Source organism: Pseudochaenichthys georgianus, chromosome 9 (assembly GCF_902827115.2).
Source record: "Pseudochaenichthys georgianus chromosome 9, fPseGeo1.2, whole genome shotgun sequence".
Taxonomy (NCBI): Eukaryota; Metazoa; Chordata; class Actinopteri; order Perciformes; family Channichthyidae; genus Pseudochaenichthys; species Pseudochaenichthys georgianus.
The window spans coordinates 2,311,302-2,336,473 of record NC_047511.1 but is presented as its reverse complement, the minus strand read 5'-3'; the positions used below and the strand labels follow the sequence as shown (position 1 = coordinate 2,336,473).

The following is a 25,172-nucleotide window of genomic DNA, read 5'->3' as shown; positions in this document are numbered from 1 at the left end:
AGGTAAGCCAGTCCTTTATTAGTATATAAGTGCTTTGTTAATAGTTATATTGCTCGAAGTGGAGTCGAAAGAGATGAGTTTTCAGTCTGCGCCGGAAGGTGTGTAAGCTATCTGCTGTCCTGATGTCAATGGGGAGCTCATTCCACCATTTTGGAGCCAGGATAGCAAACCCACGTGTTTTTGCTGATGGGAACTTGGGTCCCCTTCGCAGCGAGGGTGCAGCAGTAAATGATTTAATATCAGATTATAATATTGATATATGCTGTCTCACTGAAACTTGGTTGAGACATGAAGAATATGTCAGCATAAATGAGGCCACTCCACCCAGCCATATCAACACTCATATTGCTCGAGGCACGGGCCGAGGAGTTGGAGGTGCAGCAATCTTTGACTCAAGTTTACTTATCAATACTAAACCAAAATTAAATTATACCTCCTTTGAAAGTCTCATTTTTAGTCTCATGCATCCGACCTGGAACACTTTGCAGCCAATCTTATTTGTTACAGTGTATCGTGCACCAGGTCCTTATTCAGAATTCTTATCAGAATTCTCTGAGTTTTTATCAACTTTGGTTCTTAAAACAGATAAAGTAATTATCGTAGGTGACTTTAACATTCATGTTGACAATGATAAAAATAGCCTTACTGTTGCATTTAACTCTATATTAGATTATGTTGGTTTGGTCTGTTGATAGTTCTACAGATGCATTGCGAATAAAATGAGACTCTGTTGCTCCTTTGAAAAAGAAAACAAAACAACATAGATTAGCTCCATGGCATAATGCCGAAACCCGCAAAATAAAGCAAAATTCTAGACAACTTGAAAGGATATGGCGTTCCACTAAACTTGAAGAATCTCGTTTAATTTGGCATATTACTCTCAATGAATATAAGAAAGCACTGCGTAAAGCGAGAGCAGCCTACTACTCTTCATTAATAGATGAGAATAAGAATAATGCAAGATTTCTTTTCAGCACTGTAGCCAGGCTGACAGAGAGCCACAGCTCCATTGAGCCTTCTATTCCCATAGCACTCGGTAGTAATGATTTTATGTGCTTTTTCAACGATAACATTGTTACTCTTAGAAACAAAATGAATGACCTCTTGCCTTTGACCAGTATAGTGTTATCAACAGCTCCCGGAAACGTAAGTTCTAATATTACCTAGATAGTAAACTAGAATGCTTTTCAGCCATAAACCTTGAACAATTACATTCAATGATTCTCTCTTCTAAACCATCAACGTGCATGTTAGACCCAATTCCAACTAAGCTGTTGAAGGAAGTGTTTCCATTAATTAGCACTTCTTTATTAAATATTATGAATATGTCTTTATTATCAGGCTATGTTCCACAATCATTCAAAGTAGCAGTGATAAAACCGCTTCTTAAAAAGCACAACCTCGATCCAGAGGTTTTAGCCAACTATAGACCTATTTCTAATCTTCCGTTCCTCTCAAAAATTCTTGAGAAAGCGGTCGCAAAACAGTTGTGTGATTACTTAAAAAACAATGATTTATTTGAAGATTTTCAGTCTGGCTTTAGAACACATCATAGCACAGAGACAGCTCTGGTTAAAGTCACAAATGACATTCTAATAGCCTCACCCCAGTGAGATGATAGTTAACTGTTCATGAAAAGTTCATGAAATATTAGTGAACCATATTCATGAACAGCTCATAAACAGCTCATAACAAAGTTGATGAACTGTTCATGAAAGTGACATGAACATTAAATGGCACTAGGGCAGTTCATGAACTACTCATGAAACTCCTGTGCTGGAATGGTTCATGAACAATTCATGGAATATGGTTTTAGGCAGGTTCATGAACAATTCATGAAATGGAGTTTTCAGTGAGTGTGTAGGGATATTCAGTTTTCAACCAAGAACATTTCAAGAACTGTTCATAACAACTTCATGAACCGTTCATGAACAGTTCATACCCAGTCACTGAATATAATTCAATGGCTGGCTATGAACTGTTCATGAACTGTTCATGAACCACTGACTGTGGGTCAATTGGCAACCATAGAAAACAACAATTATGTCAATCACAATGGAACTTTACTCAAATTACCAAACAAACAAACAAACAAACAAACATACATGTATACAGGTGGAGCACTACAATTAATCCTATCACTATTTGAAGCAGTTCTTGACACTCAGCTGCACAACATTTTTTGTTACGGGTCCCAAAAGCTTGGGTACCACAGCAACAATAAATGATTTCTGTAGAAAACAGAAAAGTGCAGCAGCAATAATTATACACAGGATCCGGTTGATCGTCTGGAATGCTTCTTATTCAAAGTACACAGTTACATTCAAACATCACATTTCTCCATTTAAGTTATCCGTCTGTCAGTCAATTACTGTATCTCAAGGAGAAATTCAACATAGTCAATATAAATTATTACATTACATTGCATTTAGCTGACGCTTTTATCCAAAGCAACTTACAATAAGTGCGTTCGACCAACAAAATACAAACTTGAAGAAAACAGAATCATATAAGTACATCAGGCTTCATAGAGCAAAACATTTCAAGTGCTCCTCAACTGGCTTTAGGTAAGCCAGTCCATAAGTGCTTTGTTAATAGTTCTATTGCTCGAAGTGGAGTCGAAAGAGATGAGTTTTCAGTCTGCGCCGGAAGGTGTGTAAGCTTTCTGCTGTCCTGATGTCAGTGGGGAGCTCATTCCACCATTTTGGAGCCAGGATAGCAAACCCACGTGTTGTTGCTGATGGGAACTTGGGTCCCCCTCGCAGTGCGGGTGCAGCGAGTCGTTTGGCTGATGCAGAGCGGAGTGCACGTGCTGGGGTGTACAGTTTAACCATGTCCTGGATGTAGGAAGGGCCAGATCCATTCGCAGAATGGTACGCAAGTACCATTGTCTTGAAGTGGATTCTAGCAGTTACCGGAAGCCAGTGGAGGGAGCGGAGGAGCGGCGTGGTGTGGGAGAATTTAGGAAGGTTGAAGACCAGACGAGCCGCTGCATTCTGGATGAGCTGCAGGTCGGATGGCACATGCAGGTAGACCAGCCTGGAGGGAGTTGCAGTAGTTTAGGCGTGAGATGATGAGAGCCTGGACCAGAACCTGCGTCGCTTTCTGGGTCAGCTGGGGACGCATCCTCCTGATGTTGTAAAGCGTGTATCTGCAGCAGCGGGTTGTAGCGGCTATGTTTGCAGTGAAGGACAGGTTGTTATCTATAAACACATAACGCTATCAAATAATACTTTCTATCAATATATCTATCTTTACCAAATATAACATATTATGGAGATCACAAAAATACACTGTCAATGTTAATAAACAAAAAACAAGGCAATGTGCCTGCAAGACTTCACTCAGGTAAACAAAACATATTACCCGTGCGCAGCAGCTGACCTGCCTGCGAGCCTTCGCTCAGGTCACATTTACCCAGGTGCGGCTGAAGCCCGCGAAAATGGCATCTATTGTTGCCGACAGTTTAGTATTTTTAAAATACCGTTACTATGTCAAACATGCTCACAACCTTCTGACACACTCTCCTAAACATCTCCAACATCATATCTAATTCACACAAGTTAACATCGATCATTTTCATTATGTACTGACCTGTAGAAAACAGAAAAGTGGAGCAGCAATAATTATACACAGGATCCGGTTGATCGTCTGGATTGCTTCTGAGGAGGGGGCGGAAGTGTCCCCCCTAAGGTAACCCAGATGTCACCGCTCACCTGCCAAAGGTTCCACCTTGGCGCTACTTACTCGTACTGCTTCTCAAACAGTACAGATAAACCATAAAATGATATGAATGTCACCAAAATAAATACAGATAATGTTCAGTTTCAAATTCACTATTGTTTTGTTTTAAGATTAAAAGTTTTAAAAAAGAAAGAAATGTTCAAATAGTAGATGAATATTCAAGAGGTCTTTAAAAACATCACACTGATCATCAAAAGTTCATAAAATGCTCATGAATATTCCAAATTATTCTGAACTTGCCACAATCATCCAAAATTCATGAAATGCTCATAGTCATGAAAAGTTCATGAAATACTCATGCACACTTTTTGGGGTTTTAATTATGTTGTGATTGGCTGGATCATGAAAAGTTCATAAATTGCTCATAAAAGTCTGTCATGAGCAAAACAGGAACTTTATTTGAATGAACAATGTTCATAAACATTTCATGAACTGCTCTTTAAAATGGTTCATGAGCATTTTAAGAATTTTGGTTCATGAACATGACAAGTGAACATAATGAGTTGTTCATGAATGTTTCATGAGTGCTCATGAACAGCTCATAAAGTCATGAACTCCATCTCGCAGGGGCAGACAAAGGACTTGTCTCTATTCTTGTCTTGCTCGATCTCAGTGCTGCATTTGATACTATCGACCATGATATCCTATTGCAAAGACTAGAGCACTTAGTTGGCATACAGGGAACTGCTTTAGGCTGGTTTAGGTCCTATCTATCTGAACGCTCTCAGTTTGTACGTGTTAACGATGAATCTTCCACGCAAACCAAAGTTAGCCATGGAATGCCACAGGGCTCAGTGCTCGGACCTATTTTGTTCACATTATATATGCTTCCGTTAGGCAATATTATAAGGAATCATTCTGTAAACTTTCATTGTTATGCGGATGATACTCAACTATATTTATCAATCAAGCCTGATGAAATTAATCATCTAAATACAATTCAAGACTGCCTCAAGGACTTAAAAACGTGGATGACTTTAAACTTTTTGAACACAGTTAAAACTGAAGTTATTGTTCTCGGCCCAAAGAATCTATGAAACAAATTATCTAAAGATGTACTAACTATGGATGGCATTAATTTGGCCTCCAGTGAGACTGTAAGGAATCTTGGTGTTATATTTGATCAGGATTTATCCTTTAATGCCCACATAAAATCAATTTCAAGGACCGCCTACTTCCATCTACGTAACATTGCAAAAATCAGGCATATCTTGCCTCAAAACGATGCAGAGAAACTAGTCCATGCATTTGTTACTTCTAGGCTGGATTATTGTAACTCTTTATTATCAGGGAGTACCAAGAAGTCAGTCAAGTCGCTTCAGCTGATTCAAAATGCTGCGGCTCGTGTACTAACCAGAGTTAGGAAAAGGGACCACATTACTCCTGTTCTGGCTGCCTTACACTGGCTCCCTATAGAACACAGGATAGAATTTAAAATTCTTCTTCTCGCCTACAAAGCCCTTAATGGGCAGGCGCCATCTTACCTTAAAGAACTCATTATACCCTACTGTCCTACTAGGGCATTGCGTTCCATGAATGCAGGGTTGTTGGTTGTTCCTAGAGTCTCTAAAAGTACAATGGGAGCCAGAGCCTTTTCTTATCAAGCTCCACATTTGTGGAATCAGCTTCCAGTTTGTGTTTGGGCGGCAGACAGCCTATCCGTTTTAAGAGTGCGCTTAAGACCTTCCTTTTTGATAAAGCCTATAATTAGGGCTGATTAGATTCAGCCCCAGTTTTGCTGATATAGGCTTAGTTTGTCGGGGACATCTTACTTCTTCCTTCTCTCTCTCTATACCTGTGTACTCTCATGTTCCGATCAACCCAGCTTCCCCAAATTTCTTTTTGGTGTCTATCTACACTGGGATCCTGAGTCGTGGGTGATCCTGTTGCTGTAGTCCTGAGTTCTGGATCGCGAGCCCTGGATCTTGAGTCGTGGCTGTGGTCCTGGATCATCGGTCCTGGATGGATATCCTCGTGGATTCATCTTCCTATTATACACACATGCATTTCCAAAGATTTGGACTACCTATGTTGCAAATGTATTATCTTTTCAATTCACACACGGCATCTATTGCACGTCTGACCGTCCTGGGAGAGGGATCCCTCCTCTGTTGCTCTCCCTGAGGTTTCTCCCATTTTTCCCTTTAAACTGTGGGTTTTCTCTGGAAGTTTTTCCTTGTACGATGTGAGGGTCTAAGGACAGAGGGTGTCGTATTGTCATACTGATATTCTGTACAAACTGTGAAGACCACTGAGACAAATGTAACATTTGTGATATTGGGCTATATAAATAAACATTGATTGATTGACTTCCTGTTTTATTTAGATGCTTTTATTTTGAAGGCGAGTTTACGCTGTTGACAGGAAGTTGTTGTTGCTATGGAAACGTGAAATGCTACATGATGTGTGTTTGTTTGTGCTCTGCTCAGCTCTGTGTGTGTGTGTGTTCGGTGTATGTGTGTGTCTGACACCGGCATTTGTTTTCAAATGACCATGAACAGTAATTTACACACATCTGGCTAACTCCATATGTGTATTCCCAAGTGAAAGACATTTGTTTGATCTTAATCTCGATGTAGGCTAGTGCTAAGTGCTGTCGAAGTGCAACGGAACGAACGCCACTATCATAATATCTTCTGAAAACAAATTCCCCCACACACACACACACACACCACACACACACACACACACACACACACACACACACACACACACACACACACACACACACACACACACACAAACACACTCCCTGGCGACTGGACATCCTCTTCATGAAACTAATACTATGGCGTAATAATCGGGCAGTTTGATGTGTCTAACCATAAGAAAGTATCTTGTGCGAACGAGAAAGTATATCTCAATTTACTTTCTCAATTTAAATAAAACACGGCCTCGTTTTATTTTTTTCTCTCTCTATGAACCCTCCAGGGCTCCGTACTGACCACACTGAAGTAATGTATTAACCTTTTTGACTTGCAGACCAAGAAAATAATGTGAGGTGCAGGTGTTTCAATTCCTAGTAGAGGGTACAACATGCATGTGTTACTTTTAGTTAAAGGAGATTTGATTATTGTTTACATTTCATATGCAGAGTATGATGGGTTGAGCCATTATCTCAAACAAGAGTTTCATGGCTGTGTATGGGGACATTAGTGTGTGTTTCTGAAGTCTGCGGCTCAGTTTTTGGCAGCTCCCCTGTTATAGTGTTGTCTCTGAACCTGTCCTGAGGTAATGAGTTGTGTTGCTGAGCTCACTCCTTGGCCCGCTGCCATCCTTCTGTCCTCTGCAGGGGTTAATTGTGAGGTGGACATCGATGAGTGCGAGGTGCATCCCTGTCAGAACGGAGCCACCTGCCGCGATCACATCGCCTTGTACACGTGTGAGTGCTTGGCTGGCTTCCAGGGTCAAGACTGCGAGGTCAACATTGATGAGTGTGCCAGTTCCCCCTGTCTGAATGAGGGCCGGTGCCTGGATGGGGTCAACAGGTAGGATTACACCACAGTCTTTGGATTACACCCAAACTGAAGTGAGCTGAGAGAGCTGACACCGCAGGCTGATGCTGCACTCACAGGCACTTCGGATGGTTTCATTTCCAAAAAAACATGGATGCATTTGAGTGTATTTAGAACACAACTATATTGTGTGGTTGTGTTTTTTACCAAAAAACGTTTAAACAACGCAATTTAAATGTCCACAATTTGCATGATAACAAAGGTAATGGGTCAGGTGAACCATGTTATATCAATATCAAGAACTAGGGACTGTTCAGGGATGTTGCTGTCACATCATATTGAGCTTGTGATGTGACAGCAAGCCTTTTTTAATATTCTACCTATGTACAAGAATGAGAAATTAAGTTCACTTGAGGAAATAAAGCTTTACAAGTAGGATGCTGAATCACTGTATTAAAATACATATTCTTTCTTATTAATGTCAACCCCAACATTTGTCACAATTGAAAGCTTTCCCAGTAAAAGTCTCAACCCCCCCCAAAGTGCTGAGAATACCTGATCTGATAAACTATATTCCATGACCTGGTGATAAAGCAGAACGTATTCAATTGTTGTATTTTGTATAAAAACACTAAAAGGTTCCAACATGAATCGCCTGGAAAGAACCTGTGTTGTGAATAGTGTCATACCACTACAATGTTTGTGTCTAAATATTCTATCATCTCTGAATATTCTAAGGGAGATGATGTACATTCTGAAAGAAATGACATTTGAGAAATAACATACTCTTGCCCTTTTCACTACACTCGGGGGTTTGTTATCATCAGTAGCTCATGGTTGCTAACGGTAATCTTCTTTTCTTTATCATAGTATGTTGTATCATGTCACAGACAATCAGATTATAACATCTGTTTCTATTCTCTGTTCCAGCTATGAGTGTGACTGTGAGGGGACCGGCTTTGCAGGCCTCCACTGTGAGGAGGATATTCCAGAATGTGCTTCAGACCCCTGCCAGCATGGAGCCACCTGTGTGGAGGGGGTCAACCAGTACATGTGCCAATGCTGGCCAGGTACATCCCATCACTCTGGGCACCCACATACTCTCCTACACATAAACAGAGTGGGGGGCCGGAGGGGGCTAAAGAGCAAGGCTGTGCTTTGCAAGTCGTAAAATGCAGAGTAAAAAAAAAGAAAAGATTTACATCCTCCAGGGTTGTGTTGAATTATGAAAAGTGATGTATGAGCACACAGCGACAGGGAGAGTTTGTGTGTGGAGAGTGTGTGTGTGTGTGTGGTGTGTGTGTGTGTGTGTGTGTGTGTGTGTGTGTGTGTGTGTGTGTGTGGTGTACACTGTGCATATCCTATAAGTACCTTGATAGATATCACAGGTGGATATAAAAAAAAAAAATTAAATCTTCAGGTTTTTATTCGTATGTATTGTGTGCTTGAAGTCATCGTAACAAGTAATAATAATAATAATAATAATATATTACATTTATAAAGCGTTTTTTCTGGTGCTCAAAGTGCTTACAAGCAAGTAAAACAAAATAACAACAAAAGTAGGAAGTGCTTACTAGGAGGAATAAGGGCAAGGGGTTAGTGGATTAGGAGTTGAAGGCAAGAGTGGAAAGGTGAGTTTTGAGGGATTGTTTGAATGATGTGAGTGTTGGCGGATCTGACGTGGCTGGGGAGGGGGTTCCAGACTGTGGGGGAGGCTGCTGCGAAGGCCCTGTCACCCCAGGTAAAGTAATGTAATGGATGTAGGCGTCACCTAAATGAAATATGATGAAAAAGTGTATACTGGCTTAAGCACAACATCCATTGTCCATTTCCATTGCACAATGCAGGCTCACAAAGTACCTAGCGAACTTCACATGCTACATAGCACTTCACATCCAGCTTTCTCATTAGCTATTACTGAATTTCTCTTGCTTTTATTATTTCATTTGTTATGTGGCAAAGACAACAACAAAAAACGTGGGCTTGTGTTTATGTGCGCGTGTGTGTGCAGGTTACCAGGGGGACAGCTGCCAGGTGGACACAGATGAGTGTGAGCATCGTCCCTGTGAGAATGGTGGCACGTGTTTCCAGCGCTCAGACATCCCGAACTATGGCTCCCTGCCTGAATTCAGCAACGCCAATTTCAGCTATGAAGAGGCCGCCGGGTTCATCTGCCGCTGTCTGCCGGGCTTCACTGGTAAGACCGTTCCCAACATGAACTCTTCATGACTGAGTGACAAGGAAATATGAATCCCATGAATGCGTTCTGTTGGCAGGAGACAACTGCTCAGTCGATGTGGACGAGTGTGAGCCTGCTCCATGTCTCAATGAAGGAACCTGTCAGGATCTGGTGAACTCTTATCAGTGTGTGTGTCCAGACGGCTTCACGGGTAAGAATACACTGCTATCTGCTGCTTCTCCTATCTCCTAATAGCTCTTCCTCCTGAGCCCCCCGCAGAGGCGTGTCCTGTCGCTGGTACTACTTATCCTCACTGACTGCAGTCCAGGACAGGTACTCCCTGATATCAGTTGCTGCATGTGCGTGTGGTAATTGAGAGTACAGATGTGATGCTGACTCACAGAGGACGAACATGGCTGTTCAGACCAACACTTTGGGGACAGACTGCTGTTAAAGGAACACAGTGTCCCTTGGTGTATTGATGAAGCTGAGCTTTGATTTGAATGTTGAATCAATGTTTAAGAAAAGGGAATAACATGGTTACCGTCTCATCACCCCATACCACGACCTCAGGGTCTACAATGTGAGGCCAGTGCGGAAGTGCCTTAGACCTTTCTTACGGCCACATGAGGAGAGTCCAGTGGAAAGAGAAGTTCAGTGGAAGCTTGTACGAAAGACTTTAAGGTCAAAATCGCATTTTCAAGCTGTCTTAAATACAGCATGATGTGCATTTTGTAGACCATGGTCCCAAAGTAAAATAGACAGTACAGCATCCTTTAGGGCGGGGCTACCAGCTGTTGTCCAGTCTGGGTGCTCTCTGTGGTTGTGTCTTACCTTTAGTCTTTTAAAGTGTGTTTCAGTTTATGTAAGGTCATTATAACATTATCTTAACCTCATAATGTCTTGTTGTCCCTTTGGTTGCACTTAACACCCCCCTCTTGTGGGAAATGCTCAACTTAAGGCTTCACAACGGTAGTGCACAAACCAATAGATGATGTCACAGTGACTATATCCACGTCTTTTTACTGCTATTTATTCTATGCAGATTTTCGAGTTTGTTCGAAAGACGCTATTAGCAGATTAATCACAGACATCGTATTTTATCTTTTGGGATATTTTTTATAACATCCTTTTTAATGATGTGCTTTCAGACCCAATTCGATTTAATGTCTAATTTCGTAGATGTTTTCCATGTGACGAGCCAACTGTGTTTAAGCTGTTTTTATTGTATTTAAAGTTATTAGGTAATAGCAACTATTGCTTTTGATCTGGTTTGGCTCACCGTTATACGTTATTAATAATAATAATAATAATAATAATAATAATACATGGTAATAGCTCTTTTCCTGGTGCCAAAGACGCTTTACAAGTAAATAAATAAATAAAATAATGAATAAATAAATACAAAGATTAAGTTCACAATAACTTAACTCTGAAGGAAAGAACATCTTTATTCCAGGATGTTCCCATGTAGAAGTCGAAAGACCAACAGTTCTCAGAACCTCCAGTTCTGGCCCAACAACCCAATACAGGATGGAAAGCTTGCCGTTCCTCGTGGCCAGCCAAGGTATTCATCCCTCATTACGGAGACTTGTCACCGGAGGAAATGCACCGATAATAACTGACCTTAAAACGCACCATCTGGATCTAGAAGTGTGCTCTTCAGCTAGCATCCACAACATGGGGAGCTCATTTAATTTGCTAATTGTATTATGGCCATGTGATGTGGGGGGTAAGAGGGCATATGGTACGGAGGAGTATAGAAAGCCAATAAAGGGTGCCATATGTCAGGCGTCCTCTTTGGGTATTAAACTGGGGTCTCAGAAATGTTTCAGGGGAGGGGAGATTACAGCAAAGCTGCTTAGGAGCCTCATTAAAGCCTGATGAAAAAAACTAAACAAAAAACATTGTAAGCAAAACCAGGCTTTTTTTCTAAATGATATGCACTTCATATTTCTGGTATGGCGCACAGTAAACACGCAGTATATAGTACTTCTGACAGCAAGTTCAGATCAAAATATGATCCTATTAACTTTCCACGTGCACGAGGACACAGCTAAGCCAGGAAAGATGGATCCTTCGTGTGCCCTCTTTGGACCTGAGCCATGCTACCAGCGATGCTTGTAGAGTTAGGATACAGAGTCCGTGAAAGAAGATGCAGGACAGTGTGTATTCTAAATGCCCAGGTTGGGGTAATCGCTTTGGGCACATACTTGTTTGCTCATCACATAGTCAGCACCAGGTGTCTGCCATCTTTAGACCATCTTCACATGTCTAGCTCCTAGATGTTTGTATGCCATCTTATCAACCCAATCATTGCTGATGCATGTGCTGGTTCTCTCACAATGTAAATGTTGTTTTGAAGACTTTAGTATAAAACTCAAACATTGATATCACCAGATAAGAAATCCAAGATGAATTATGTAAAGAAAGGAGCATTAAAGAAACATGTTAGTTTGAGAAAAGCTCATTCTGAAATGTTGCTTTTTTTCTGAAAAACTGTAAACGACATAACAATTGAAGGGAACACATAGGATACAATGCAGGGGTGGGCAAGTACTCAGATCTTCATTAAAAGTAGAAGTACTCAGAGTGTAGGAATACTCTGTTACAGTAAAAGTCCTGCAATCAAAATGTTACTCAAGTACACAAGTATTAAGCATCAAAATATAGTGAAAGACAGTAAAAGTAGTCGTTGTGCAGATTGGTCCATTTCAGAATAATATCTATGATATGTTTTATAATGATTGATCATGAAAGTGTTCTCAAAGCTGGTGAAGGTGCAGCTAGTCTGAAGTACTTTGTAGACTGCAGGGTAGCTGGTGAAGGTGCAGCTAGTCTGAAGTACTTTGTAGACTGCAGGTAGCTGGTGAAGGTGCAGCTAGTCTGAAGTACTTTGTAGACTGCAGGGTAGCTGGTGAAGGTGCAGCTAGTCTGAAGTACTTTGTAGACTGCAGGGTAGCTGGTGGATTTACTCCAGGTGGAACTAAAGTCTGATTCAACACTTGGTTAGATTTCACATCATTCATCCAGATCTGTGAAGTAACTAAAGGGATTAAATACATGTAGTGGAGTAGAAGTACACCATGTACCTCTGAACTGTAGTGGAGTAGGAGTACAAAGTAGTATAACATGTAAGTAAGTTTAAGTAAAGTACAAGACTCAAAGTTGTACCTAAGTACAATACTTGAGTAAATGTACTTAGTTACTTCCCACCTCTGGTACAATGTATATTCTGATAACATTGAAGTCTTTCTAAAGGGCATCTTAAGTGACATAATCAAACACAATGTTGCATACGACTGACTTACTGCTATGCAAAAGATACATTTGGGTACCATGCATGGTGCATCCTGCTTGGGCTGGAACCCTGAGCCTGCAGCGCCCCCTGCAGGTTCGCTGGAGCAGCTTCTGCCCCCTGGTGGGCATTCACAGGCCAGCACATGGACGTGGGGGGGATGCAGGCAGCACTGCATTCCTCTTGTCAAACACTGACAGGAGCCAGCTTCAGGCTGCAGGCTTACCGCTCTGTCCGGGCTGGGCTGCAGACAGGAGAGGAGCAGGGGGGTGAGGGAAGGAGTCAGGAAGGGAGAGAGGAGGGAGGAGGAGAGGGAGGAGAAGCCAAGATGGGCAGGGCTGCATTTAAGTCTCTTCTGCCTGGTACTGAGTGGAGGAGTGGAGGCGCTGCTGCTCTGTGGGGGGAGCAGAGAGGCTGCTGTTGCTCAGCGTGTTGGCTGCTCACTCACAGGATCATGGGGGGGCACAGGCTGATGCTGCTGTGCTGCTGGGGGCTCTGGTGGCTGACAGGTACAGTAGGGTACACTACATTCATACATTTACATTTAGAAGGTTGCATGCCTTTGTATGGTGGGTAGAGTCCTGGCTCACAGGGGACGGCAGCTGCAGGGTCCTCGGGTTAGAGTCTGTGAAAGGACTTTGTTAATGCAAGTTGACTGCTGCCAGGGCTTATGCTGGACGCGCTCAGGTGACTGAGACTACCAGGCAGGCTGCACTAGTAGTGTGTGTGTGTGTGTGTGTGTGTGTGTGTGTGTGTGTGTGTGTGTGTGTGTGTGTGTGTGTGTGTGTGTGTGTGTGTGTGTGTGTGTGTGTGTGTGTGTGTGTGTGTGTGTGTGTGTGTGTGTGTGTGTGTGTGTGTGTGTGTGTGTGTGTGTGTGTGTGTGTGTGTGTGTGTGTGTGTGTGTGTGGCTGATTCAATCAGTATGATAGACTTTGGATTCAATTGTGTTTCAAAACTCTGCATACATCAAAAGCAATGCTCCTGTAGCGGTGCATGTGACGGCTCTCCCTGCCTCACGTCCTCATGCTAGTGACTGATGGGGAAGGAATGACTTGCCTCCTCGACCAAGCCTGCCTGTGTATCTGTGTACGTGCACACTAAGCTCTGTATCACACAAGGTTAACTATGTCTTGACTCTCAGAGCTATGTGTGTGTTTCTCTGTAGTGGATAAAACAGGTTTATGTGATTTTAAATGTGATGACATAATGCTTTTCTCACACCGATTCTTTTTATTTTGTGTGTCTCTCTCTGCAGGAGTTCACTGTGAGGTGGACATCAACGAGTGTGACAGCAATCCATGCCAGAACGGTGCCGCGTGTGAAGACTTTGCCAACTCCTACAGGTGCGTGTGCCCTGTCCCAGAGCCAGGCCACGCCCCCTGGGGTGGGCGGCACTGTGACGTGCGTCTGGAGGGCTGCAAGCAGCACCAGTGCCAGCACAACGCGGGTTGCATCCCGGTGCTGACTGATGACGAGGAACACGACTACAGCTGCCTGTGTCCGCCTGGCTGGACCGGAGGACGCTGCAACACCTCCACCACGTTCTCCTTCAACTCGGAGGGCTACATCTACATGCAGCTGCCTGTTTCCAAACCCAGGACACAGAGAGAGGCTAAGGACAGACGCCAAGGACTCCACATGCATGTTCGGTTCAGGAGCACTCTGCCCGACATGGTGCTGTACCACCGGGGCTCCACTGAGCGCTTCATTGCTTTGGAGCTGGTGGGAGGCTCCCTTCAGGCCAGGGTGAAGGCAGGGAAGGTGCTGCAGGTCGTTCACCCCGGCCCAGTGAACGACGGGGAGTGGCACCAGGCCACCGTCACCATGGATGAGAGGCTGCTCATGGTGGTAAAAGGACCCGGCTGTGAGGAAGGGTGCCTGGTAAAAAACGAGGTCTACAACCACCTGATGTTTGTCCAGCCCAGCTCCTTTCCACAGCTGTATGTTGCCGGGGTGCCACAGGGATACTTAGCCTCCACGTCCGGTGGGGGGGCGTTCATTGGCTGCATGCAAGACTTTCAAGTTGATCACAAGCTGCTTCTTCCCCAGGATCTCATTAGAGAGGAGAACCAGGGGTTGGAAATAGGATGCAGCAAAAGAGATTGGTGTGAAGATGACCCATGCATGCAGCGAGGGCAGTGTGTGGACATGTGGGTCCGGCCCAGCTGTCAGTGTCATCGCCCCTACTACGGAGGAAGCTGTGACAAAGGTGAGAGCACTAACAGCATACCTTATAGGTTTAAAGGAGCACTCTCCACTTGGAGAACAGAAACAGCTGGTCAGAGAGGATTCCAAGACTGTGTGGAGGAGGAAGTGTTGGAATGCTTCTTTAGGTGGGAGTCATTCCCTACAGTAAATATTTACCATGGTTTCTTGTACTTTGAGGTCCTGTTTTTTAGTGAAGGCGTGATTAATTAACAATATATTAATACAATCTAAAGTTCCATTCTGAGCTTCTCTACCTCTTCCATAGAGTTTACACTCACTGCTGCTTGGTGCTAAAACAATAATACAAAACTAAATATAAATATGATTTGTTATGTGAGTGCATAACATGCAATTCTTGAATCAGATATACAAAAGATTGCCACTGAAAATCTGCACAATGTGGTAAAATACTGCTCAATCAAGTATTGCACTGCCATAGAGGGGGGGCAACACGTATATTTGAGTTGGCTGTATTTAGGGCAAAGTAAATGGATGTGGTTTGCACGAGTCATACAAGTCAGCGAGATATCACACGACTGATTCCATGCGTTATGGGTCAAGCTTCAGAAGCACTGGATCCACCACTTCCCATGATGCACCTCCTAGCGAATGCACTTATTTAACATGTCGCCCAGCACAAGGGACATGTGGCGAACGTGCTCCTCCATGGCCTCGCCACAATGTGAGACCACAGAGTAGCACCCTGACAGGTAGTTCTGTGTATGCACAGACGCAGCAGTGCTGATTCAGGTGTGCATGTGCCCGTGTGTTGGGATACGATACTGACAGCGTTGTGCTTCCCCTCCCATCTCAGAATACCCCTCCTGGACCTTCAGCCACGAGAACACCACCAGCTACGTCAGCTACAACATCTCGGAAACCCATGGACAAAACTTCACCATCTCCTTCTTGCTGCGCTCGCTCAAACACAACGGTCTGCTCCTGCAGCTGCGTCGAGGAGGAGAGCCCTACCTGACGCTGTATCTGAAGGAGGGCGCTGTTGCTATTTACAGCCCTCACACCACCCTGCTCTCAGAGGCCAAGCTCGTCACTGACGGCAGCAACTATTTAGTAGCTGTCCAAGTGCAGTACGGCCATGTGGTCTTCCCCAAAGCAGGGAACCATCGTGCCCTCGGGAACGTGAGTGTCGAGGCAGGGGATGTGGCATACGTGGGGGGGCTCCCTGCAGGCATGAGCATGAATGCCTGGGGTGGACACATGAAGGGCTGCCTGCAGGACATCCGGCTGGACCACAAGCATCTGACCACTGAGGGTCTTCCAGAGGGGGTGGAGGTCTACCAGGCCAGCACCACGGAGAACGTGCTGCCAGGATGCCAAAGTGATGACGCATGCAAGGTGAAAGATCTTTTGTCTCACGTACAGCATAACGGGCGCTTGCACCAACGTTCTGATGCTCAGCTCTCCACATCTATGTATTAACAACGATACATATGAACAAAGAATTTGAAAATATAAGCTGACATACATTAATAAACAATTCCTGTCTCAGAATAAAAGTGCATGATAAAACTCAAATACATATCATATATAAACCTGAGGGTATTGTATGGTGATTACAAATTGTAAATATGCTTAAAGGTCCCATGTCATGGCCATTTCCACTGATCATAATTCCATTGTTGAGGTCTACTAGAATACATTTATACTGTGCAAGTTTCCAAACTCATATTGGTTTCGCATACAGCATCTCTGTAAAGTACGTGTATTCACTCTCTCCACTAAACGGCTTGTTGCAGCTCCCCCCCCCTCCCTGTGAGCCCAGTGTGCTCCGATTGGTCGGGACCAGTCGGGACGTTGTGAATCGCGCTAAGCTCCGTGGAGGTGTGATTTCCTTGTTTAGCGATACACAGCGAAACACAGCCAAACTCACCCTGAGCACACACAAAGTCACAGCCGAAGTAAACACAATAAGTGTGGCTTGATATTGAGAAAGAAAAAGGTTGATAAACGCTGTGAGAATGGGTCTGCAGAGAGGATTTCGCTGCGATCCCAACTGTCTGTTATCAGCCTGCAGCCAGGGAGGAGAGATCAGCAGAGCTGCCTGCACTGAGTGTGTGAGGAAGTCCATGGATTGGTCAATTTGGACCAATCAGCGGGAGCTTGACGTAACGGCTCCACGGATTGGTCCATTTCGTTCCGGGGACGACATGACATCATGATGTCCCCGGAAGAATCAAATGGACAGTGACGTATCTCCAACGAGGCGTTTTGGGGAGATATTTTCTGTTTTAGAGTTTTACTCGCTACATGGTGTACTTTGAGGCGTTTGACTCTGCAGACCGTTTACATGCAGAAAAACCTTCATAACACACAAGGGGACGGGTGATAACCGGAAAAGCATGACATGGGACCTTTAAGAATAAGAATGGATAGATATAACAGCATGAATATGAATGTAACATGGTACAGTGTGTAAAACAATAGAGACAGCCAGTGTTAGTGCTGATGGTCATGATTGGGGACTCTCAAGGTCACGTGATTGTAGAGAGCACTGTGGAGACTTTTACCCTGACGGCGTGTTGTGACCTGTGACCTTAACCAGGCAGCATTACATCAGTTCAACCTGGATGTCAACAGGCTCCGTTGCAAACTTGCTCAGACGTTCTTTGCAACACCACAACAAGCTCAGTGTGTTGATATACAAGTATGTTACCATGCTATGTTAGCACATTTCCAACGTGAAGCTCAGGGGAATTGGAATGGAATTAGATCATAAGAGTCATTGATGATGAATGATCTGGGATCTGCATCACAGAACAAGACTATGGAGCACTTAAACAGAGAAAGAACTGAAAGTCAAATTGAGGGAATCAAAATTGGCGATTTTGGAAAATGCTTTTAAAGCCTAAAACCCCCAAAGGTGTGGGACTCCATGAAAGCCATGACAGGAAGGACCTCTTCAGCTAAAGCTATTGTGACGGACAATGCATTTTGTTTTGCCAATGAACTAAACACGCTCTTTACCCGTTTCGAGTCACTGGATAATTCTGCAAAACGCACTGACATTCTGGAAACCATAATCCCTGCTTCCTCTGACAAGATGACCATCGGCGTCGAAGAGGTCAGAAAAGCATTTCACCAACACCAACAAAGCGGCTGGGCCAGATGGGTGCAGCGGCGCTCTGCTGAGAATCGTTGCTACTGAGCCGGCTCCCGTGAGGCCACGCCTCTTTCAGGCTTCCATTGACACCATCCCTCTGCCACGGGACGCTTCACACATCAAACCGCTGCCCAAAGAACATGAGGACTGCAGACCAGTAGCCCTCACCTCAGGGATTATGACATCACTAGAAAGAATTCTGCTCCGATTTCTTATCAGTTCAACTCAAGACAAACTGGATCCTACCAATGTGCCTATAAGCAAGGGTGCGGTACGGAAGACGCTGTGGCCACTCTGGTTCACATCACTAAACATTTAGATAGACGCAACACCTATGCAAGAGCCGTCTTCCTAGACTTCTCTTCAGCAGCAACACAATACAAGCAGACATCTTGGGGTCAAAAATGGAAGTAAATCCATACCTGATTTACGGGTATGCCGCTTTCCTCACTAGTAGAGAGCAACTTGTGAAGGTTTACAAAACCCTGTCCTCTGCCATCACAGCCTATGTAGGCGGCCCCCCCCCCCCTCAGGGCTGCGTGAGTTCCGCTGTGCTCTTCACTTTCTACCAACACACAAAACCAAGTCATCATGAAGTACTCTGATGATCCAACATTAATATCTCTGCTCAGTAACACAGACGACCCTGAGCTGCACCACGGGCTGTGCATCAGGTGGTCGAGCGGACTGATAGCAACGCTCTTGAGATCAACGCCATGAAAACTGAGGACATCGTGTTTGCTCACCACCTGACTCCCATAAAGCCCCCACGGTCCAACCACATCATCTCTGACCCAAACCATGTTCTGAACAGAGAGTAGGAGATACAGGGTCCCACCATTGAATAGAGTCAGACTGAAGCATCCTTGGTGCATCAGTCAGTCCTCACAGTGAACACAGAGCTGATCCCGGATCAGACGCACGTCTTTGAGCAGGCTTTCTCTCGCTGACTGTGCTGCTATGGTACATGTGTGTTGCTTGCTTTTCATGTATTGGGTCTTGATGTTGATGTTACACATGGAGCTGCTGGGATGCAAGTCGAATTTCAGACTTGACCAATAAAGTATTATTATATCGTATCTTATCGTATAATCGCAGCTTACATTTTTCAGAAATGTCAGTTTGGTAAGTGGTCGACTGACAAGCCTGTCTTGCCATTTTAGCAGGGCTACATTATGTGATAAAGCAAAACGTGCATGTTATCCAAAGAGCGGTGACTGACTAAACTGTCTGGCTAATACAGCTTCAGTAAACATCCCCAGAGAAACACTGTCTGAGAGCTGGGCCGCCTCGGCCCTATTAACGTTGATCTGGTTGTGTTGCTTTGATCTGTACGTTTGCGCTCAATCCTCTCTGCAGCTTTCCCCTCTGCCGTCGCATCAGGTGAGAGATGTCACAGCGAGTCATCTAATCCATCTGTCTGTCTGTGTGTGTGTGTGTGTGTGTGTGTGTGTGTGTGTGTGTGTGTGTGTGTGTGTGTGTGTGTGTGTGTGTGTGTGTGTGTGTGTGTGTGTGTGTGTGTGTGTGTGTGTGTGTGTGTGTCTGTCTGTGCACAGGGTCAGCCCTGTTTCAACGGTGGACAGTGTCAAATCACCTGGAATGACTTCCAATGCAACTGTTCCATGAAGTACTCTGGCCTCCTGTGTGAGACCCGCCTGTGGTGCGTGGACCGCCCCTGCCCTGAAAGGGTGCGCTGCGTGGACCTGCAGGATGGGTATGAGTGTAAGTAGTCCTTTGACTGAAATCATTCTTTATCAGGTCAGGCCACGTTCCTTTAGCTCTTCATTTCTTAATTAGACTTACAGTCGTGAAACTTTTCTGAAAGGCCATTTAAAGCCATCCTTAGAAAGTAAATAACCGCCACGACCTAAAGAGCCTCAGCTAGCAGAAAGAGTATCCTACTAAAATACAGAAAGAACAAATATATAGATAGATTGTCCATGAAAAATAGCCTCTTGGCTAACTCTGGCACACATGTGTATTAATGTGCACTGTCCCTGTACATGAATACATACATGATGAGTGAGGCTTTTCCCAAGGAGCAGAAACACAATGGTGGCAGGAAGCAGAGGAGAGGCTAGGACATGAGACTGACAACACATCATGTTTAATTACAGAAGGATTTCACATCATGGCTCATCGGTAGCTTCTTGAATCACTTGGATTTAAAAAAAGAAATGTTGACTACCACAAAGTGTTATGTTAGAAATGTCTAGAAGGGGTCCCCAGCACATAGGAACTGCACATATGGCCTCTTTCTGATTATACTGCCATTTTGGATCCTGAAGAAGTCAGAAATGGATTCAGCATCCTCAATAACGCACCAAACTATTCCAAAATGGTCCAAATCGGCAAGTCAGTAATTAGCTGTTGTCTGCATATAAAGCAATGTATTGCTAATGAACGCAACGTATGCTAATTGGGCACTTTCTATGTGCTGGGACCCGTGCTTTACATTTCTAAACTAAAACTGTGTAGGATTCTATGAGCAGGCACATGGACTATACTGGAGAAGATCAATCTCCAAAGACTCTTTTGTATACCCAAAAGTAACTTGATATTATTTGCAACTTTATGATATATCTTTCAGTTCAACATCCCTGACCTGTACCAATGGCTAAAGCCCCAAAGCCTTATGGTGCATATTAGAAATGATGATGACATCATTTTACTCCTACAGCATTTCAAAGCCTTAGCGTTTCTAACCATGAACATTGAAATGTCTTAAGTGTTTAAAGTAGGTCATAAAATAAGAATGTTTTTTAATTGTGATACCTTAATGTGATAAATGCACACCAGAGACGCATGGTCATCTAATGTCAGGACGATGGAGGAATCAACACTGTTCCCTAACGCCTGCTCAAGTGGGTGAGGCGGGCCTGAACGCGTTGCGCTGACATTGTTTATCCTTATCAGTATGAGATGAGATGGAAACACAAACTGATTCTGCAAAATAAACTGCAACCAAACAAGATAGCATGCGATTACAACCATATAGTTGTTATATAGAGTTTACATGTGATATGTACTGTACATGCATACTTCCCTACTTCTGGAAAGTATGGGAGCTCGATTGCACCAATGTCAATCTAACGTGTAAAGTGACTCAAGAAGATGAGCCCTTTAACAATAATAACACATCTTACATCAAAAGTACTTATCGTGTTAAAGAGACAAACTGCTCATCCCCCCCCCCCCCAGGTTTGACTGAAGCCATTTTTCAGGACAACGCTCTTCAGTATGTTGCCAACAGCTCCCTGCTGAGCCCAGTGACCGACATCACGATGGACATACGGACACGGGACCAGAACGGGATCCTGTTGCGGGCCGCCAGCAGAGCGGAGGTCTTCTGCCTGGGGCTGCTCAACTCCTCCCTGCTGGTCAAACTGGACAGCGGGGCGAGCGCTGAGCTGCTGGCCTTCACAAGTGACCGAGTGATTGCAGACGGAGCATGGCATCACATCCAGCTCACCATGGTGGAGCCCACGCACTCAGTGTCCCGCTGGCGCCTCACCGTCGACGGGCAGAGATCGGGGGGTAGCTTCGGTGTTGGTGGCAACCTCAACTTCCTCAATGACACCAATGTGTGGCTGGCTGAGAAATACACTGGATGCTTAGGGGACGTGAGGGTGGGGGGAGTCTACCTGCCACTCATTGACGTGCCAGACGCCCCGCAGATGAGCCGGTTCTCCAGACTGGGTGGGCACGAGCCAATCATAGGATGCCAGGGTTCACCGATTTGTGACTCCCAGCCCTGTCTCAACCAGGGTGTGTGTCAGGACCAGTTCAATGAGTTTAACTGCAGCTGCAGTGCAGGGTGGGAGGGGGCGCTGTGTGAGTTGGAGGTGAATGAGTGTTCTTCAAGTCCCTGTGGCTACGGTACATGTGAGGACCTCCTGGCAGACTACCAGTGTGCCTGCCACCCCGGATACACAGGGAGAGACTGTAAGGACGAGCTGGATAACTGTCTGGAGTTCAGCTGTGTGAACGGAGGAACCTGCATGGCCAAGGGGGGGGCTCACACATGTGCATGTCCTCGGGGCTACGTCGGAAAACGCTGCCAGTGAGTACACTTTCTCAACAGCACATCGACATCCTTGTAAACTGAACACACATCCTGTTTTATTGTTAAAACGTGCGAGTGATAGGCTGTTTATCAGAGATGTGTGTAAGATGCATGCACGGTCAGGAACCTTGGTAGCATGCACTGGTTACCAGTGCGGACAGAATGTAGTCCACTGGCTGAGTGTTTTATCTCTGTGAGTAACGGTGTGTAACGGTAACCGTCTGAGTAAGTCCTGAGCATATGTGTCTATAGCTTTTATTGATGTTACACAATCATACATTCATGAATGATAATCAGTTCTTGTGTGTGTGTCCAACAGGTGGCGTTTCCCTCCAGTGGCGTGTGATGCAGACACTACGTGTCTTAATGGGGGGGTTTGTATCGGAGGGGACTCAGGAGGCAACTGCACCTGCAAGCCAGGATACACTGGAGCCAGGTGAGAGTGAGCTACACTCTCACACACACACACACGCACACACACACACACACACACACACACACACACACACACTCACGTGTGCGTGTGAGTGTGTGTGTGTGTGTGTGCGCGCGTGTGTGAGAGCTGATGCCCTTCAGTCAGCATTGTATTAATCCCGTGTGATGTGTTTCAGGTGTGAGACAGAAATAGACGAGTGTGAGTCCAGGCCGTGTCTCCATGGGGCCACCTGCCTGGACAGACTCAACCACTTCCAGTGTGTGTGTGTGTGCTGGGCTTCAGTGGCAGAGTGTGTGAGAACAACGTAAGTTAATAAGATCATTTAAAATGTAAGTCTGAGTGATGGGTTTAATATGCAAGTACCCTTAAAGCCTAGAAAAGGAAAACATGATATACATAATGTGTATTAAGAGCAATATAGCATCTCCATCCCATAATGTCCCCGTCCAGTGGACACATATTTCACGAGTTCGAGATACCATTTTGAAATGACAATTGAGAGCTCAAGATCCCTTAATTGAAGTAAGAGCATTGGATAAATGAAGTTGAACAGGTTAGAAAACATTATGGTTGATGTCAATAAAGTGTTGTTATAATGGCTCCTACTAATTAAACACAATAATCAAAATAATATTACAACGTGAGCGTGTTCACTTTATAAGTGTAAAGAATACTATAACGTGAAACTTATTTAAATGATATAACGTTGGTTGGGTTTCTGACGTCGCTTTTGTGGCCGATTGATAATACACATGTCCCATATTCTCATATCGGTTTATTGTCTCACGTTTAGTTCATCAGAAGGACCATTAACGAAGGACTGCTTGAGCTTTGCCTGTGTGTCAGTGCGGCTGGACTTAAATGAATTCATGAACACAACAGTATTCTGTAGAACTTCAAGCATAGCTGCAGTGAGTTAGATAGATGTGCTCTGTCCAGCTGCACCACAGACAAAGCAACACTTGCTGGAGCAGAATGAACCAGGCAATCAAATGGTTGCTTTTAACAGATCGTTGTTCCATGAACTGATCCTTCATAAACCCATAGTTACGCTTTATAGACAATCCATGATGGGCACAATATATGTTGTAAACAATGGTGCGCTTGTCCCCCTGCAGAGAGAGGAGCACACGGAGCGCGTCCCCTGGCTGGTGGTCACCATCCCCCTCACCACGCTGTGTGTGCTGGTGGCCATCCTGGTGGTGTTCTGCATGGTCTTGACAGCGCGGAAGAAGCGTCAGTCAGAGGGCACGTACAGCCCCAGCTCCCAGGAGGTGGCCGGGGCCAGGCTGGAGATGGGCAGTGTACTCAAAGTGCCCCCCGAGGAGAGGCTGATCTGAGGCCAGAGGCCGTGTACAGGGACTGCCCCACGAGGAAGACATGGAGGATACATCAATGACTGGTCCTCCACCTGGGAACACAGCTTGTGTCCAGGTCGTCTCACAGATGGACAGGTGAGGCTCCCCTGTCGGGGGGGGCTCTGACTCTAGACCTTGAAGAGTTGAGTCTTGAGGAATACTAAAATCAGGTCAGGACCATGTGAACAAAAGTCATTTTGGATTTTAAGAAATGTTGCCCTGGCTGGACAAACTGACGCTGAGCTCCACGTGCTGAAGGGGCACGCATCAGGCCGCCCCCCTTACCGGCACAATGCTTATTAAACACACATTTGCAAGACATGTGTTTGTATTGTGAACCCGACGCTCATCGACATCCTGTTGCTGTCCTGCCAGAGGTCACATGACTTCAACTCTTTCATCAACATGGCTGTGGCCCCTGATCTCCTCCTTCAACTTTACATCTGTGTTTTTGGTCTGCCTCAAAAATGTGAAGACGCAGAAGAAGGAATGTATTTGTGAATCAAACCTGATGTTCTGTTTCGCTGAATCAGAGATGTGGAATCTTTACAACATGTTCATGTCCTCAGTTACTGAGTCTTTTCTCCTGATTTAAGCTTCTGCAGTCTGAATGAAGACATGCAGACAGTTCACACGATGGAGCCGGACCCCCACAGAACACGTGAATGAATGACCCCTGCTGTAATATACTGTCAATGTGCACTGTAGTGTACAGGCTGCCTATGTGCACTGTGCAGGCTGTCTATGTGCACTGTGCAGGCTGCCTATGTGCACTGTGCAGGCTGCCTATGTGCACTGTGCAGGCTGCCTATGTGCACTGTGCAGGCTGCCTATGTGCACTGTGCAGGCTGTCTATGTGCACTGTGCAGGCTGCCTATGTGCACTGTGCAGGCTGTCTATGTGCACTGTGCAGGCTGCCTATGTGCACTGTGCAGGCTGCCTATGTGCACTGTGCAGGCTGCCTATGTGCACTGTGCAGTCTATGTGCACTGTGCAGGCTGTCTATGTGCACTGTGCAGGCTGCCTATGTGCACTGTGCAGGCTGTCTATGTGCACTGTGCAGGCTGCCTATGTGCACTGTGCAGGCTGCCTATGTGCACTGTGCAGGCTGCCTATTATTGGTCCCTGTGTCATAATGCTGTCCCTTTGTGTTGAGTATCATTTGCTGCAAAAGTTAAAGTCACTGTATTTTTTGAAATCATTTCTCTGGGAACAGAACAGGATTTGTTTGTATGCTGTATGTAAGTTATCAGTGTTTTTGGATATAAATAACTTTTTTCAGATGTCTAGAAAAAAGGAGAATTCAG

General features: G+C 44.8%; 1 protein-coding gene across 1 annotated transcript in view; it reads left to right on the top strand.

Annotated features, from left to right (window-relative positions):
- The window catches only part of LOC117452752 (protein crumbs homolog 1-like), a 48,986-nt gene extending 24,168 nt beyond the window's left edge, over positions 1-24,818 (top strand). Inside the window, 12 exon segments of the mRNA XM_034091505.2 lie at positions 7,037-7,232; positions 8,130-8,269; positions 9,211-9,396; positions 9,476-9,589; positions 13,932-14,885; positions 15,699-16,240; positions 19,562-19,727; positions 21,207-22,068; positions 22,391-22,507; positions 22,683-22,764; positions 22,767-22,811; positions 23,626-24,818. Coding sequence (XP_033947396.1) covers positions 7,037-7,232; positions 8,130-8,269; positions 9,211-9,396; positions 9,476-9,589; positions 13,932-14,885; positions 15,699-16,240; positions 19,562-19,727; positions 21,207-22,068; positions 22,391-22,507; positions 22,683-22,764; positions 22,767-22,811; positions 23,626-23,847 — 3,626 coding nt within the window. The 3' untranslated portion in view covers positions 23,848-24,818.
- The last annotated feature ends 354 nt before the right edge of the window (positions 24,819-25,172 follow it).